Genomic DNA, 13,976 nt, shown 5'->3' with positions numbered 1-13,976 from the left:
TTACAATGGTGTGTTAGTTTCTGCTGTATAACAAAGTGAATCAGTTATACATATACATATGTTCCCATATCTCTTCCCTCTTGCTTCTCCCTCCCACCCTCCCTATTCCACCCCTCTAGGTGGTCACAAAACACGGAGCTGATCTTCCTGTGCTATGCGGATGCTTCCCACTAGGTATCTATTTTACATTTGGTACTGTATATAAGTCCATGCCACTCTCACTTCATCCCAGCTTACCCTTCCCCCTCCCCGTGTCCTCAAGCCCATTCTCTACGTCTGCATCTTTATTCCTGTCCTGCCCCTAGGTTCATCAGAAACTTTTCTTTTTTTTTTAGATGCCATATATATATGTGTTGGCATACGATATTTGTTTTTCTCTTTCTGTCTTACTTCACTCTATATGACACACTCTAGGTCCATCCACCTCACTACAAATAACTCAATTTCATTTCTTTTTATGGCTGAGTAATATTCCATTGTATACATCTTCTTTATCCATTCATCTGTCGATGGACACTTAGGTTGCTTCCACGTCCTGGCTATTGTAAATAGAGCTGAAATGAACATTGTGGTATATGATTCTTTTTGAATTATGGTTTTCTCAGCATATATGCCCAGTAGTAGGATTACTGGGTCGTATGGTAGTTCTATTTTTAGTTTTTTAAGGAACCTCCATACTGTTCTACATAGTGGCTATATCAGTTTACATTCCCACCAACAGTGCAAGAGGGTTCCCTTTTCTCCACAACCTCTCCAGCATTTACTGTTTGTAGATTTTTTGATGATGGCCATTCTGACTGATGTGAGGTGATACCTCATTGTAGTTTTGATTTGCATTTCTCTAATGATTAGTGATATTGAACATTCTTTCATGTGTTTGCTGGCAATCTGTATATCTTCTTTGGAGAAATGTCTATTTAGGTTTTCTGCCCATTTTTGGATAGGGTTGTTTGTTTTTTTGATATTGAGCTGCATGAGCTGCTTGTAAATTTTGGAGGCTAAATCTTTGTCAGTTCCTTCATTTGCTAATATTTTCTCCCATTCTGAGGGTTGTCTCTTGGTCTTGTTTATGGTTTCCTTTGCTGTGCAAAAGCTTTTAAGTTTCATTAGGTCCCATTTGTGTATTTTTGTTTTTATTTCCATTTCTTTAGGAGGTGGGTAAAAAGGATCTAGCTGTGATATATATCCTAGGATGCTCTGCCTATGTTTTCCTCTAAGAGTTTGACAGTGTCTGGCCTTACATTTAGGTCTTTAATCCATTTTGAGTTTATTTTTGTGTATGGTGTTAGAGGGTGTTCTAATTTCATTCTTTTATATGTAGCTGTCCAGTTTTCCCAGCACCACTTATTGAAGAGGCTGTCCTTTCTCCACTGCACATTCCTGCCTCCTTTCTCAAAAATAAGGTGACCATATGTGCATGGGTTTATCGCTGGGCTTTCAATCATGTTCCATTGATCTCTATTTCTGTTTTTGTGCCAGTACCATATTGTCTTGATTACTGTAGCTTTGTAGTGTAGTCTGAAGTCCAGGAGCCTGATTCCTCCAGCTCCATTTTTCTTTCTCAAGATTGCTTCAGCTATTCAGGGTCTTTTGTGCTTCCATACAAATTGTGAAATTTTTTGTTCTAGTTCTATGAAAAATGCCATTGGTAATTTGATAGGGATTGCATTGAATCTGTAGATTGCTTTGGGTAGTATAGTCATTTTCACACTGTTGATCCTTCCAATCCAAGAACATGGTGTATCTCTCCATCTGTTTCTATCATCTTTAATTTCTTTCATCAGTGTCTTATAGTTTTCTGCATACAGGTCTTTTGTCTCCTTAGGTATTTTTTTTCCTAGGTATTTTATTCTTTTCGTTGCAATGGTAAATGGGAGTGTTTCCTTAAATTCTCTTTCAGATTTTTCATCATTAGTGTATAGGAATGCCAGAGATTTCTGTGCATTAATTTTGTATCCTGCTACTTTACCAAATTCATTGCTTAGCTCTAGTAGATTTCTGATGGTATCTTTAGGATTCTCTCTGTATCATATCATGTCATCTGCAAACAGTGACAGCTTTACTTCTTTTCCAATTTGGATTTCTTTTATTTCTTTTTCTTCTCTGATTGCTGTGGCTAAAACTTCCAAAACAATGTTGAATAATAGTGGTGCGAGTGGACAGCCTTGTTTTGTTCCTGATCTTAGTGAAAATGGTTTCGGTTTTTTACCACTGAGAACGATGTTGGCTGTGGGTTTGTCATATATGGCCTGTATTATGTTGAGGTAAGTTCCCTCTATGCCTGCTTTCTGGACGTTTTTAATCATAAATGGGTGTTGAATTTTGTTGAAAGCTTTCTCTGCATCTATTGAGATGATCATATGGGTTTTCTCCTTCAATTTCTTAATATGGTGTATCACATTGATTGATTTGCATATATTGAAAAATCCTTGCATTCCTGGGGTAAACCCCACTTGATCATGGTGTATGATCCTTTTAACGTGCTGTTGGATTCTGTTTGCTAGTATTTTGTTGAGGATTTTTGCATCTATGTTGATTAGTGATATTGGCCTGTACTTTTCTTTCTTTGTGACATCTTTGTCTGGTTTTGGTATCAGGGTTATGGTAGCCTCCTAGAATGAGTTTGGGAGTGTTCCTCCCTCTGTTATATTTTGTATGAGTTTGAGAAGTATAGATGTTAGCTCTTCTCTAAATGTTCAATAGAATTCACCTGTGAAGCCATCTGGTCCTGAGCTTTTTTTTGTTGGAAAATTTTTAATCACAGTCTCAATTTCAGTGCTTGTGATTGATCTGTTTATATGTTCTATTTCTTCCTGGTTCCGTCTCAGAACGTTGTGCTTTTCTAAGAATTTGTCCATTTCTTCCAGGTTGTCCAGTTTATTGGTATATAGTTGCTTTCAGTAATCTCTCATGATCCTTTGTATTTCTGCAGTGACAGTTGTTACTTCTCCTTTTTCATTTCTAATTCTATTGATTTGTGTGTTCTCCCTTTTTTTCTTGATGAGTCTGGCTAATGGTTTATCAATTTTGTTTATCTTCTCAAAGAACCAGCTTTTAGTTTTATGGCTCTTTGCTATTGTTTCCTTCATTTCTTTTTTATTTATTTCTGATCTGATCTTTATGATTTCTTTCCCTCTGCTAACTTTGGGGGTTTTTTGTTCATCTTTCTCTAATTAGTTTAGCTGTAAGGTTAGGTTGTTTATTTGAGATGTTTCTTGTTTCCTGAGGTAGGATTGTATTGCTATAAACTTCCCTCTTAGAACTGCTTTTGCTGCATCCCATAGGTTTTGTGTTGTCGTGTTTTCATTGTCATTTGTCTCTAGGTATTTTTTTATTTCCCTTTGATTTCTTCAGTGATCTCTGGTTATTAAGTAGTGTACTGTTTAGCCTCCATGTGTTTTTATTTTTTACAGATTTTTCCCTGTAATTTATATCTAGCCTCATAGCGTTGTGGTTGGAAAAGATACTTGATATGATTTCAATTTTCTTAAATTTACCAAGGCTTGATTTGTGACCCAGGATATGATCTATCCTGCAGAATGTTCCATGAGCACTTGAGAAGAAATTGTATTTGGATGGAATGTCCTATAAATATCATTTAAGTCCATCTTGTTTAATGTGTCATTTAAAGCTTGTGTTTCCTTACTTATTTTCACATTGGACAATCTGTCCATTGCTGAAATTGGAGTGCTAAAGTCCCCTACAATGATTGTGTTACTGTCACTTTCCCTTTTTATGTCTGTTAGCATTTGCCTTATGTATTGAGGTGCTCTGATGTTGGATGCATAGATATTTACAATTGCTATATCTTCTTAGATTGATCCCTTGATCATTAGGTAGTGTCCTTCTTTGTCTCTTGTAATAGTCTTTATTTTAAAGTCTATCTTGTCTGATATGAGAATTGCTACTGCAGCTTTCCTTTGATTTCCACTTTCATAGAATATCTTTTTCCATCCCCTCACTTTCAGTCTGTATGTGTCCCTAGGTTTGAAGTGGGTATCTTGTAGACATATATATATGGCTCATGTTTTTGGATCCATTCAGCCGGTCTATGTGTTTTGGTTGGAGCATTTACTCCATTTGCATTTAAGGTAATTATCGATATGTATGTTCCTATTACCATTTTTGTAATTTTGGGGGGGTTGTTATTATAGGTCTTTTCCTTCTTTTGTGTTTCCTGCCTAGAGAAGTTCCTTTAGCATTTGTTGTAAAGCTGGTTTGGTGGTGCTGAATTCTCTTATCTTTTGCTTTTGTGTAAAAGTTTTAATTTCTCCGTTGAATCTGAATGAGATCCTTGCTGGGTAGAGTAATCTTCGTTGTAGGTTTTTCCCTTTCATCCCTTTAAATATGGCCTGCCACTCCCTTCTGGCTTGCAGAGTTTCTGCTGAAAGATCAGCTGTTAACCTTAGGGGGATTCCCTTGTATGTTATTTGTTGTTTTTCCCTTGATGCTTTTAATATTTTTTCTTTGTATTTAATTTTTGATAGTTTGATTAATATGTGTCTTGGTGTGTTTCTCCTTGGATTTATCCTGTATGGAACTCTCTGCACTTCTTGGACTTGATTGACTCTTTCCTTTCCCATATTAGGGAAGTTTTCAACTATAATCTCTTCAAATATTTTCTTAGTCCCTTTCTTTTTCTCTTCTTCTTCTGGGACCCCTATAATTAGAATGTTGGTGTGTTTAATGTTGTCCGAGAGCTCTCTGAGACTGTCCTCAATTCTTTTCATTCTTTTTTCTTTATTCTGCTCTGCAGTAATTCCACTATTTTATCTTCCAAATCACTTCTCCATTCTTCTGCCTCAGTTATTCTGCTATTGATTCCTTCTAAAGAATTTTTAATTTCATTTATTGTGCTGTTCATCATTGTTTATTTGCTCTTTAGTTCTTCTAGTTCCTTGTTAAGTGTTTCTTTTATTTTCTCCATTCTATTTCCAAGATTTTGGATCATCTTTAGTGTCATTACTCTGAATTCTTTTTCAGTTAGACTGCCTATTTCCTCTTCATTTGTTTGGTCTGGTAAGTTTTTACCTTTCTCCTTCATCAGCTGTGTGTTTCTCTGTCTTCTCATTTTGCTTAACTTACTGTGTTTGGGGTTTCCTTTTGGCAGGCTGCAGGTTTGTAGTTCCCGTTCTTTTTGGTGTCTGCCCCCAGAGGCTAAGGTTGGTTCAGCAGGTTGTGTAGGCTTCCTTTTGGAGGGGACTAGTGCCTGTGTTCTGGTGCATGAGGCTGGATCTTGTTTTTCTGGTGGGCAGGTCCACGTCTGGTGGTGTGTTTTGGGGTGTCTGTGGACTTATTATGATTTTAGGCAGCCTCTCTGCTAATGGATGGGCTTTGTTCCTGTCTTGCTAGTTGGTTGGCATAGGATGTCCAGCACTGTAGCTTGCTGGTCATTGAGTGGAGCTGGGTCTTAGCGTTGAGATGGAGATCTCTGGGAGAGTTTTCTCTATTTGACATTATGTGGAGCCAGGAGGTCTCTGGTGGACCAGTGTCCTGAACTCAGATCTCCCACCTCAGAGGCACAGACCTGACACCAGCTGGAGCACCAAGACCCTATCAGCCCCATCACCAGGTATGTGGGAGTTTCTTGCCTTTTGGGAAGTCTGAGGTCTTCTGCCAGCATTCAATAGATGTTCTGTAGGAGTTGTTCCACGTGTAGTTGTATTTCTGATGTATTTGTGAGGAGGAGGGTGATCTCCACGTCTTACTCCTCCACCATCTTGAAGGTCTCTCGTTAGCACATCTTTTGTTGTCTATCTTAGTCTTCATGAATTCTAAATTTTGTTACTTGGATAACTAATATTTACCTCATATGAAATTAATAGACTTTATTATTTTTTTAAATTTCATGACTGAATATTATAGATGCTATAGTCCTTATGTTTTCTATTGGAGTTAAATTTGGAAATTTTACCACTCAAAAACTACAACTATAAACAGGATAAGTATGCCAAAAGACTTTCTATAATTAAGTAGTGTATGCATAAATCATGGTTTTTTAGTAGTTTATTTTGAATCATTAAATTATTTTTACTAAAAATGATCAAGTAATTCCAAAATTCAATATCTAATTTGGAGTTACACAGCACCTGAAAGTGGATAACTTATATGGAGCCAAAATTGTTCGTTTTTACACATACCAGTGTACATGTTATGTGGAAGTTTTTTGAGAAGGTAATGTTATACAATGAAATGAAAGCAATGTACAAAGTCAGTATAATAAAATAGTTATAGACAATAAATGGGAGTTTTCTTAGAGATCTGCTGGGAATGTGTGCTGTGTCCTTTGACCTGCCAGCATTTTCACAGATGGGGCTTCAGATAATAAAAACGGGAGTCCATGGTCCCCATCAGAGGCATGCTCCTTTTGGATGCCTTGTCCATCTTTGAGTGCCAAGAGCCCTGCACAGGGCAAAGAGCACAACAGGTCCTCAACTGACACATTTTCATAGTACTTAAGGATGTTGCAAAGCTGAAAGGTATAGCTGTGCTTTAGATCTTCCAGTAAAAATTAGAAACGGTCAACTGGGAGCAATCTGTACAAAAAAAACAACATTTGGGAATTTAACTTGGCAAAAGTTTACTTTAACTAATAGTAATGCAAGACTTTGTGTGTGTGTGTTTTTTTTTTAAGATTCCGCAGCAGTTTACTAAGGCTGCATTACTAAAAGAAAAAACAATTGTAAATATATACTAGAAACATTATACTACCACTCAATTGGCAAAAATTTTTAAGTGTGACAACGTCGAGTGTTGGTGAGACTGTGGAATAATGAGAACTCTGCAAACACTGCTGAGTATTTGCTACTGTCTTCCCACTGGACAGGCTACATCTGGGGATTAACTTTTGTCTTTCCTGGTAGAGAAGAGAGCAGGGGACACTTTTGAAAATGTATGTCCTGCTTTGAGGCAACTAGGAAGAGGGCAGGGAGCTTTTCTGGCTTCTGTTCCTTCTCAGTTGCCTTCAGCTCAAAATAATTCTTATTCCAAAGTGGCATATCTGAGGATGGCATAGTCTGCTACCGTTTCATTACCTTACTTCCAAAAGGACAGTAGTCAACTACGTGAATGGTTTTCTTTTCTTTATTGTGTTAAAAACCTGAAAATTTCTTTTCAAAATAAAAATTGATGGGGCAACTCACTATGTAAAGGTACAACATATTCTGTTTGCTGCTAATGACAAAACTAGAAACAAGGAGAGGGAGTTAGAAGGAGGAAGACGCCTATTTGAGGAAAGTAGGAAGGATGCGTCAAACTAAGACAGCGCTGGCAAAAGGCAGAGGGCTCACCATTGCCAGAAGCATTCAAGGCCTTGTTGACCGCATCCTTATGAAGCATGACATGGATGGGGTTCTTCCATTCAAAGAGAAGTTGGGATGGAAGGACTTTTTTTCTGGGCTGTTCCATCTGATGTTGACGTTGAGGGTCAAAACTAATGTACGAGTCCACCATGACCCTGGTACAAAACAGAAATCAGTGATGGTATCGACCACGCCCAACCCACCTGGTTGCATTCTTTCAGCCTTACCTTTTCTTCCGCAGGCAATTGCTCTTAACTGCTGCTTCTCCCTCTGTCTGCTGCCCTTTCATTTCCATAAACTTCTCATTTAAGGTAAGCAGGAGGGACAAATGCTGACAAGATGAGCAAGGATCAGGTGGTATGAAAATCTCATCCACTAATCCTAGCAATCAATTACAGCCATTCTTAGGATTTTGAGTCCCTCAAGCCCCTTCATTAATCAACCCCCAGTTATTCATTCTTCCCACACGTGCAACTCAAATTTGCTGTGGCATCATACTGTGTTCAGAGGAGTGTCTCACAAGCCATGGAAAAAGACTGGGTATCTTTAGAATATTAGTCGGCAGCTGGTTTAGTTAAATCTCTCTCCACCCTCGCTGTACTATATTGATTAAATTGTAAAGAAATGGCTAAATGAAGATATTATTTGTATTTGGTGCATATGCTCTCATGCACCATTCTATTTTAATTTACTTTTTAACAAGTAAGTCAATATTATTTTAAAATTATTTCCCATCTGGCATGCATGCTAATAAAGAAATCTACTAATTTGTACCATATCAAATTTAACCTTTTTTTTTTTTTTGTACTTTCTAATCACAGAGTTCTCAAGGAAATCAAACTGGAAAAACTGGTTTTAATCTTCTTGCCTTTTAGTTCTCATACATAACCATTTAGTGAGAGACAGAAATGAAACACTTGTTTTTGGAGGTCTTAACCATGTGAGAACAAAACACGTACAGTTCTCTCTCTATTATTTGTCTTTATTTTCATCATGCTTGTGTAAAACCTAAATACAGCAAGGTAAACTGATTATCCTGCAAAATAACTCAGCGTGATCTGAATCATAAAAGAATTCAATTATAGTCTGCCTCATTTTGGTGGGGTATATTATGATCAATTTTTTGAAATTCTGTAAATCACATGTATGTATGTATATATGGTAATTCTCTATTACCCTGTTTGTTTATTCATTTCACATGATACCAGCACCGTGTGCCACAAGAGACTGCTTGTGCATACACACATACGTGAGGCATTAACATTTCTAAGTGCTAAACTCGTATGACTCAATTCATTATAGTTTTGGAAATATTTTTCCTGATTCAAACTGTGTGTATGTGTGCTTATAGACAGTTGTGCACGTTGATAGTAAATGGAATTAACAAGAAAAGTTAAATATAAAAATTTCTATATTAATGAATTTTCATGTATTTTTCAACATAAAGTTGAAAAACATTATACTTTCTAGATATCTCAGAATGAAAACCATACTGCTGCCTTTTAGGAAGGTTAGGGTTAGAGTCTGGAGGAGACCACATTCTTACTGCAACATTTGAGTGAGTCGCTGAGTTAATTCACTGAAGGTGTAAAACTTTATGGGAAGTGAGACAACTACAGGGGAAAGAGCAGCTGGACCCAGTATAGTTGGTGAATCTCCTCTTCACCCCCATGGTTCTTTTATGAGGAACACCAGATCTGGGAGGCTCTTTTTTCCCTCGTCACAATCTAATTTTATTCTGTGTTTCCCTCACTCTGAAAGAACGTGTGCTCCCCATTTCTGCCCTTCCGTTAAGGGAACATTTACATTGCCACCACATCTTTATCAGTGGAGAGAACAGAGTGATTTCTCAGTTCTCCCTGGACAGATGCTTAATCCTCATATTTCCAGAATCAAAGACAGTTCATTCCCCCACATTCAATTCTGTGACCCAGATTTTACCTGGGCGCTGCCAATGCTGAAATGAATCTAAGGGCTAAAATCGGAAATACATTTCTCTGCACTGACCTATTGGTATTGCCCCTAAAATATATTTGAAAGTGCAGTAAATCTTTAAGATAATGGAAAGAAAATGGAATTGCCTGCAAAAGATGTCCTGTTTCTCTCTTGCTTACTATCTTCATGACTTTAAACAATTTCCTTAAATCTCCTGAGTCATTAGTAAAATGTCAGTGATAGTACACCTGAGAGAGTTGGCATGGGAACAACACAAGCTAATAAACATGAAAATATGCTTTGTAAATCACAGTACAACAGAACTATGTCTATTATTATGTGTATGACAAAAGTAGGTTTTTAAAAAAAATCAGCTATCTAAAAATAATTATGTAGTAACCCAAATGGGAAAAGAACTTGAAAAAGAATAGCTACATGCATATGTATAACTGAATCACTTTGCCCTACCCCTGAAACTAACACAACATTGTTAATCAACTATACTCCAATATAGAATAAAAGGTTTTTTTAAATAAATAAATAAATAAAAATAATACATTGTAAATCGACTATACTTCAATAAAATTTTTAAGAGTTAAAAAATAAATAAAAATAATACTCATCACTCACTCAAACCTACAGTCCTTATATGATACCATAGTCCTAGAAATCTTAGAATATAATACATATCTAGGTTTTCTACCTGAAAATAAACCTGAAAGTACTCAAGTACTTCAAAAATATATTTGTATCCATAAATTTAAAAGATAGATTTTATTCTTTTGCTGTTAACATTCTTTGTGTTTAAAAGTCTTACCATTACTTCTTTTTAAACGTAATAATCTTCTCTTCTTTTCATCCAATTAACTCAATTGAGTAACAGATTATTTTTTAAAAAGCTTTCTAAACTAATATTTTGTAATGACTCATCCAAGAAAATATCTTTTCTGTTCAGAAGTCTGCACCTCTGTTTTATTCTTTAGTCAACCACATAGCTTTAAAAATGTTTACTGTATCAATCAACCAAAGACCAATCAATCACTTCTTCCATTCCTCCATTCAGGAGAGCACCCCAGGTATGTGGATGGTGGCAGTGGGTTTTCTGTAAAATCTGTGGTAGAACCTAGTGATCAGTTAGTAAATACACAAAGGCATTTATTCCTTCAATTTGATAATGAACTACTTATCGACTGCTTTATTTCAACAGGTGCTGGTCTAAGCTGTTAAATTACTCGGCTAATGCACAAATACATGAGTCTAGAAAGTTAAAGAGAAAGAATGAAAAGGTCACCTGCTACCCTAACAACTTCACAACATTCCCCCTGAGCTCCCAGCCCCCTTTGGTGGCCATACTTCAGGGATGCATTGGTACTTTTTGCCATGATAGCACTTTTACTCTGCAGGGGAAATCACCTTGGGATTGTGTTCATCCTTTGTGAGTGGCTTATCAACTAGCTTCATCCTTTCATATTCTCAGTATTAACAATGGAAGTTTGTTGTTTGTTTTTGTTTTTGTTTTTGTTTTTTGCGGTACGCGGGCCTCTCACTGTTGTGGCCTCTCCCGTTGCGGAGCACAGGTTCCGGACGCGCAGGCTCAGCGGCCATGGCTCACGCGCCCAGCCGCTCCGCGGCATGTGGGATTTTCCCAGACCGGGGCATGAACCCGTGTCCCCTGCATCGGCAGGTGGACTCTCAACCACTGCGCCGCCAGGGAAGCCCACAATGGAAGTATTTTAATATTTTTATTTTTTGACAAAAATGACTTCTAATAATGCCATCTTAATAAGTTAGATCATTCACAATAGTCTAGAACAATTAATGTTTTCTTTTTGAGTCACCTAGAACTTGCTTCCAGATCTGAGATATGACTGGTCTCTGTTGAGGCACCAAAACCCAAAGCACAGAATTGGAATTTAAGAGATTTGAATCCATGTCTTGCTCTTTTCACTAACTAGCTGAGGGGTTTAGTTCATCATGTGTGACCCTGGGCAGATCACTTGACGTCTTTTCTGCCTCAGTTTTCTCATCTGTAAAAGGGACTAATAAAAATACTTACCGCTTAGCATTGTTGTAAGGAGTCAATGAGATTACGATTATAAAGGTCGTAGAACAGCACTGTGTTCATATTAAGAACATATGTGTTATCTATACTAATGTAATAGTAATCTGTTTTGTCAGAATTCCTATATTATCTCATCTCACAGGCTATAATGAGAACCAGATGACTTACTAAATGTTGTATTAGTTTTTTTATTGCTGCATAGCCAATTACCGCAAACACATCAGCTTAAAACAATACCCGTTTATTATCTCATAGTTTCTATAGGTCAGAAGTCCAGATCTACCTTAGCTGAAGTCTCTCCTCAGGGCCTCAGAAAGTTGAAATCAAGGTGTCAGCTTGTGGTCCATTCTGGAGCCCAGGATTCTCTTCCTATCTCATGTGGCTGTTGAGCAAATTTCTTTATGGTTGTGGGACTAAGGTCTCCGTTTCTCACGAGATGTCAGTGAGGGGTCATTCTCAGCAATTAGAGGCTGCCCGCCGTTCCCGGCCGTGTGGCCCTCCCCATAATACGCAGTTGTTGCTTCCAGGCCAGGAAGAGCATGCCTCACTGCTTTCCAATCCCTTAACACCAGATGGAGAAAGGTCGGCTTTAAAGGGCTCACCTGATGAGGGCAGGCCACGCAGATCATCTCTCTTTACCCCTATGATGTAATGTGATCACATCTTCATATCTCATCATGCTCAGGGAATCCACCCTTACCCAAGGGGAAGAGATCAGAGGAGAGTGAGGGTGGTGGCAGGGAATTGGGGGTGGGGGGCATCTTAGAATTCTCCTTCAAATGTGATGTGAAGTGAAAAGTAAACATGATCTACAAATGTGTAAAGTGCACATTATTGTAATCTTTATTATTATTATCATTACGATCATGATACCAACAAGTTCTTAACCTCACATGACACAATTCCACGTACTTGCAATGGTTTACATTAGCTGTAAAGAGTACTCCAATTCATTTAAAAATTATGTAACTCAGAGCTTAGCATTCGTTTCCTAGCTCCTTGAATTCCTATTCTCTTTGGGGTACTTACTTCCCAAATTCCTTCCTTTGATCTTTGTCACTGAATCATGACACTCCCGAAGACCAAAGTCCCACCGACAAATATGTTTCTGTTGGGGTTGCCAGTGCAGAAAATGAGCAGCCTTCATCACAGTTACGTGTATGCACCAATCCCAAAATTCCCCATAACTTGGTCATACTCAACTGTAAAACAAATTAAAGAAAATATAACCCTTTCCAGTGCTTTAATGATATTTAACCCAAGAACTATGTGACAGACTCTGAGAAGTTTATTCATAGGCAGCAGGATTGAACTCTAGATGGTCCACATGTCTATGGCTTTGTCCTTTGACCAGCCCTCACAAGGATGTCATATATTGTTAAAAGTTTGATAAATAGGTAGTAAAATATAATATAAATATAAAATAAATACAAATATAAAATAAACATAAAATAAAAATATATTAAAAGAATGATGTAAAGAATGGTTGAAAATGATTATATCTTCCATTTAAATGGAATGGGGAGTTTAACCTAGAAATCCAAAGAAGAAACTTCTGATATTTTGTGAATACAAACATCTTCAGGGCAAGGATCAGTTTCATAAACATACGGAGATTAGTAAAACTTTTGTACATGGAATAGAGTACTACTGGATAAAAAATAAATTAAAAGAACATGGACTGCAAATTATACTTGTGTTCAGAGTCGTCTCTGCCACTGTTGGCAAGATGATCGTGGATGAGTTACTTTTCCCACTGAGACTTAGTTTCTGCCTCTGCTAATACTGCCTACTATGTACTGTCTGCTATGTTACCATCGTCGTCTACGGTAGAAGACATTCTGAGTAAGTGAAACAATCTAAGCTAAGTTCTTAGGACAATGTCTGGTACACAGTGAGCATTCAGTAAGTGTTGCCTATTGTTGTTATTATTATTTATTTTAATTACGTTAACATGTGGCCCAAAGTCTGGAATGTATTACTGCTCAAAAAATACTACTTTCTTCACCTTTCTCCAATACCTGTTTGTTGAGTTGAGCTGGATCTGTCAAGAAGAGTATTTTGGGTATTGTCAATCTAAAGTACGTTAAGAGGTTACCGTTAGTCTAATTTAATATAGTTTTCTTCCTCGCTTCCTTCCCCCCCGCCCACCTGCCTGTCTTCCTTCCATCTTCTCTTCTTACCTTGTCTTTCCTTCTTTCCTTCTCTCTCTCTTTCTCCTAAATGCTCTTACTCTATCCTTTTTTTCTCAAGCAGATATTATTTTAAATTTTCGAACAACCTATGTCAGCAAGTCTGGCCAAGTTATCTTCGAAGCAAGATCAATTTGCATCCACTATGTCACAACCTGGTTCATCATTGATTTAATTGCTGCCCTGCCTTTTGACCTCCTGTATGCTTTCAACGTCACAGTGGTGAGTAAATAGCTCCCTTCCACATGACTTTGAAGGTTGGTTTTACCCCTGTGCTTATTTTTCACACGTTCAGGTTTTAAATGTTTGTCGCAATTTGTATGTCCAGGATTTTGTGCCCTTTTTAATAAAGAGGCCAATGTCACCAATGATATGCAGGCCAGATTCTCCAATTAAAGGAGTTACTTCCTTTTTGAAATTTGTATTACCCATTTCTAATCATTTAAATACCTAGAACCAGGATATTAAAAGCTTGAATTTATCATC

The 13,976-nt window shown here is 37.4% G+C and overlaps 1 protein-coding gene across 1 annotated transcript in view; it reads left to right on the top strand.

Moving 5' to 3' along the window:
- The window catches only part of KCNH8 (potassium voltage-gated channel subfamily H member 8), a 386,943-nt gene that overhangs the window by 245,412 nt on the left and 127,555 nt on the right, over window positions 1–13,976 (top strand). The window contains exon 6 of the mRNA XM_019934429.3: window positions 13,555–13,712. Coding sequence (XP_019789988.2) covers window positions 13,555–13,712 — 158 coding nt within the window. The remainder of the gene's footprint in view (window positions 1–13,554; window positions 13,713–13,976) is intronic.

Source organism: Tursiops truncatus, chromosome 4 (genome assembly GCF_011762595.2).
Source record: "Tursiops truncatus isolate mTurTru1 chromosome 4, mTurTru1.mat.Y, whole genome shotgun sequence".
Classification (NCBI taxonomy): Eukaryota; Metazoa; Chordata; class Mammalia; order Artiodactyla; family Delphinidae; genus Tursiops; species Tursiops truncatus.
Note: the sequence above shows the minus strand (reverse complement) of the source record. Positions and strands in the feature narration are given on the sequence as shown.